This window comes from Gadus morhua, chromosome 18 (assembly GCF_902167405.1).
Source record: "Gadus morhua chromosome 18, gadMor3.0, whole genome shotgun sequence".
Taxonomy (NCBI): Eukaryota; Metazoa; Chordata; class Actinopteri; order Gadiformes; family Gadidae; genus Gadus; species Gadus morhua.
Window position 1 is genome coordinate 15,863,141 of NC_044065.1, and position 2,500 is coordinate 15,865,640.

A 2,500-nucleotide genomic window follows, 5' to 3' on the forward strand; every position below is an offset into this window, starting at 1 on the left:
TATTTTTTTTCCATGACCGACTCACTTAACCAAACCTCCCCCCCCCTCCCCCCCCCCCCCCCCCCCTCGTCTCTCCTCCCCTCCCAGAGATCGGCCGCGTACGCAAGGACATGTACATCGACACGATGAGCGCGGGCCCTTCGGACGGCCGTGACAGCGAGGAGCTGCCCGACGGCATCGGCCCCGTGGCCCAGCTGCAGGAGAAGCTGTACGTGCCGGTGAAGGAGTACCCGGATGTGAGTGTCCAGACTCAGCGCTCACCTCTCCGCCCTTCGGGGGCTCTGTCACTGATCCGCTGCACTCATGTGACCTTCACTGGCTCTGGTCAGGGGGGGGGGGGACGTCATTTTGTCCGAGGGCATGGTCTCTCAGTGCTACAGGCTACCCTGTACAACAAAAAGCAACCTACAACTAAAGTACCACTATGTACGTTAATACAAAATATTACTTGAATATAAACAAGCTTAAAGTGTGATACTACATTTAACTTGTATATAGTCAGCTTATGACTATGTACACGTTTAAGGATCAATTATATTAACTTGTCGATTGGTACATGTTGATTTTCTTGTTGTTGTATCTATTCACCAATAGTTGCAGTAACTCTTCTCATTCGCGTGTTAATGAAATCAGTTCATAGGACGCGCACACACAGCGCGCACACAGCGCGCACACAGCGCGCACACAGCGCGCACACAGCGCGCACACACAGCGCGCACCCACGCCGGGCCACTCATGCACTCTATTTTTCACACATCTGAGGGAGCAAATTGACACCTTGGCGCGTACATCCACCCTCGGGACACACACACACACACACACACACACACACACACACACACACACACACACACACACACACTGACACACACACACACACACTGACACACACACACACAGAAACACGGCGGAACCATTGAGATCAAGGTTAAATATAGAGAGCTGCTCTGGCCGGCGTGTGCGTGAGTCCTCGTGCGCGTGTGTGCCTGTGTGTTGCTAGTGGTATTAATGTGGGGGGTGGCTTATGAGAATGGGAGGAATGTGTAGCAACACAGAAAGGTGGATTAGATTACAGAAACACATGAGAGATGAAGGGAGACCTCACCAGAGGAAGAAACACAGAGAGAAAGAAAAAAGAGAGAGAGAGCGAGAGAGTGAGATAAGAATTGAGAGAAGGAAGTGAGAAAAGACTAAGACAGAGGGTTAATAGAAAAAGAGGAAGTGAGACCATGAGTAAGAGAGTGAGAGAAAGAAAACAGAAGGAAATGGGGAAAACATTGAGGACATAATGCTCTGTAGCACGTCTGACAGAAACGGCTGACCGAGGCAGAGAACGAGAGACTGCATGAAAATATTAAGAGGGTGGTTGGGGTTGAGAGAGAGAGAGAGAGAGAGACCAGATAAAGTAGGATAAAGTAGGGAGGTCATAATATTTTACACATATGATCGCACCAGCAGAGGCAAGAGAGGGTTTAAGAGAGAATAGAAAAGGACAATGAGACTTCCATAGATACATTGAGAAACACACTAACTAACACACACACACACACACACACACAGAGGGGCAGCTGTCTGGTTAATCAGTCAGCACTGGTGACAGATAAGGGTAGAGAACGCCGCTGTTCTGCAGTGCCAGGCACACTGGCCACATAATGATCTATTTCTGTCTCTCTTAGAAGCACACACACTTTCAAACGAAGACGCAGACACAAAGACGCACCGCACACCATACAAGCAAACACACAAACCCCGACGCCGTCTGCAATCGCAACGCTTCAAACTCACAACTGGTTTCTCAAAAGCTGTCGTGCTAAAAAGGTTACGCGTTGTGAGATGAACCCTGTGTGTCGGCCCCGTGAATGGAGCTCTGGTTTGAAAAGGTCTTGTGTAGTTTCGGTGGTTCAGAGTGGGGCTCTCACACTGCCAGGGTGAGTAGCGCCCCCCCAGGCCATGACTGTACACTCTCACGGTGCTGTGGGACGTCTGGGGGAACGCCTTCATCCGATGGCATAATTGTTTTTTAACGTGTGTGTGTGGCGTCTGAAGGCACCTCTGAGTCTCTTCCTCTCCTCTCTCGTGTGTAGTTCAACTTTGTGGGAAGGATCCTGGGGCCACGCGGCCTCACCGCCAAACAGCTGGAGGCTGAGACCGGCTGCAAGATCATGGTCCGAGGGAAGGGCTCCATGAGGGACAAGAAGAAGGTATGAAGTCATGTCCCCTGTCGGTCTGACGTCATGTCCCCTGGCTCTTCGGTCTGTCCACCTGTCCCCTGTCGGTCTGACGTCATGTCCCCTGGCTCTTCGGGCTGTCCACCTGTCTCCTTTCTGTCCGCTTTCCTGTCTATTCTGTCTTTGTTGTCATCTGTCATCTTCTTTCAATCTTTCTCTTTTCGTTCTACTTTCTATCTATCTATCTATCTATCTATCTATCTATCTGTCTATCTGTCTATCTGTCTATCTGTCTATCTGTCTATCTGTCTGTCTGTCTGTCTGTCTGTCTG

General features: G+C 50.2%; 1 protein-coding gene across 2 annotated transcripts in view; it reads left to right on the top strand.

Moving 5' to 3' along the window:
* The window catches only part of qki2 (QKI, KH domain containing, RNA binding 2), a 15,906-nt gene that overhangs the window by 4,743 nt on the left and 8,663 nt on the right, over positions 1-2,500 (top strand). For both annotated transcript variants that reach the window (XR_003973806.1, XM_030339689.1), the window contains exons 3-4: positions 88-236; positions 2,085-2,201. Coding sequence is in view for 1 of the 2 variants with exons in the window: in XM_030339689.1 (XP_030195549.1) it covers positions 88-236; positions 2,085-2,201 (266 nt within the window). In the remaining variant the exon portion in view is untranslated. The remainder of the gene's footprint in view (positions 1-87; positions 237-2,084; positions 2,202-2,500) is intronic.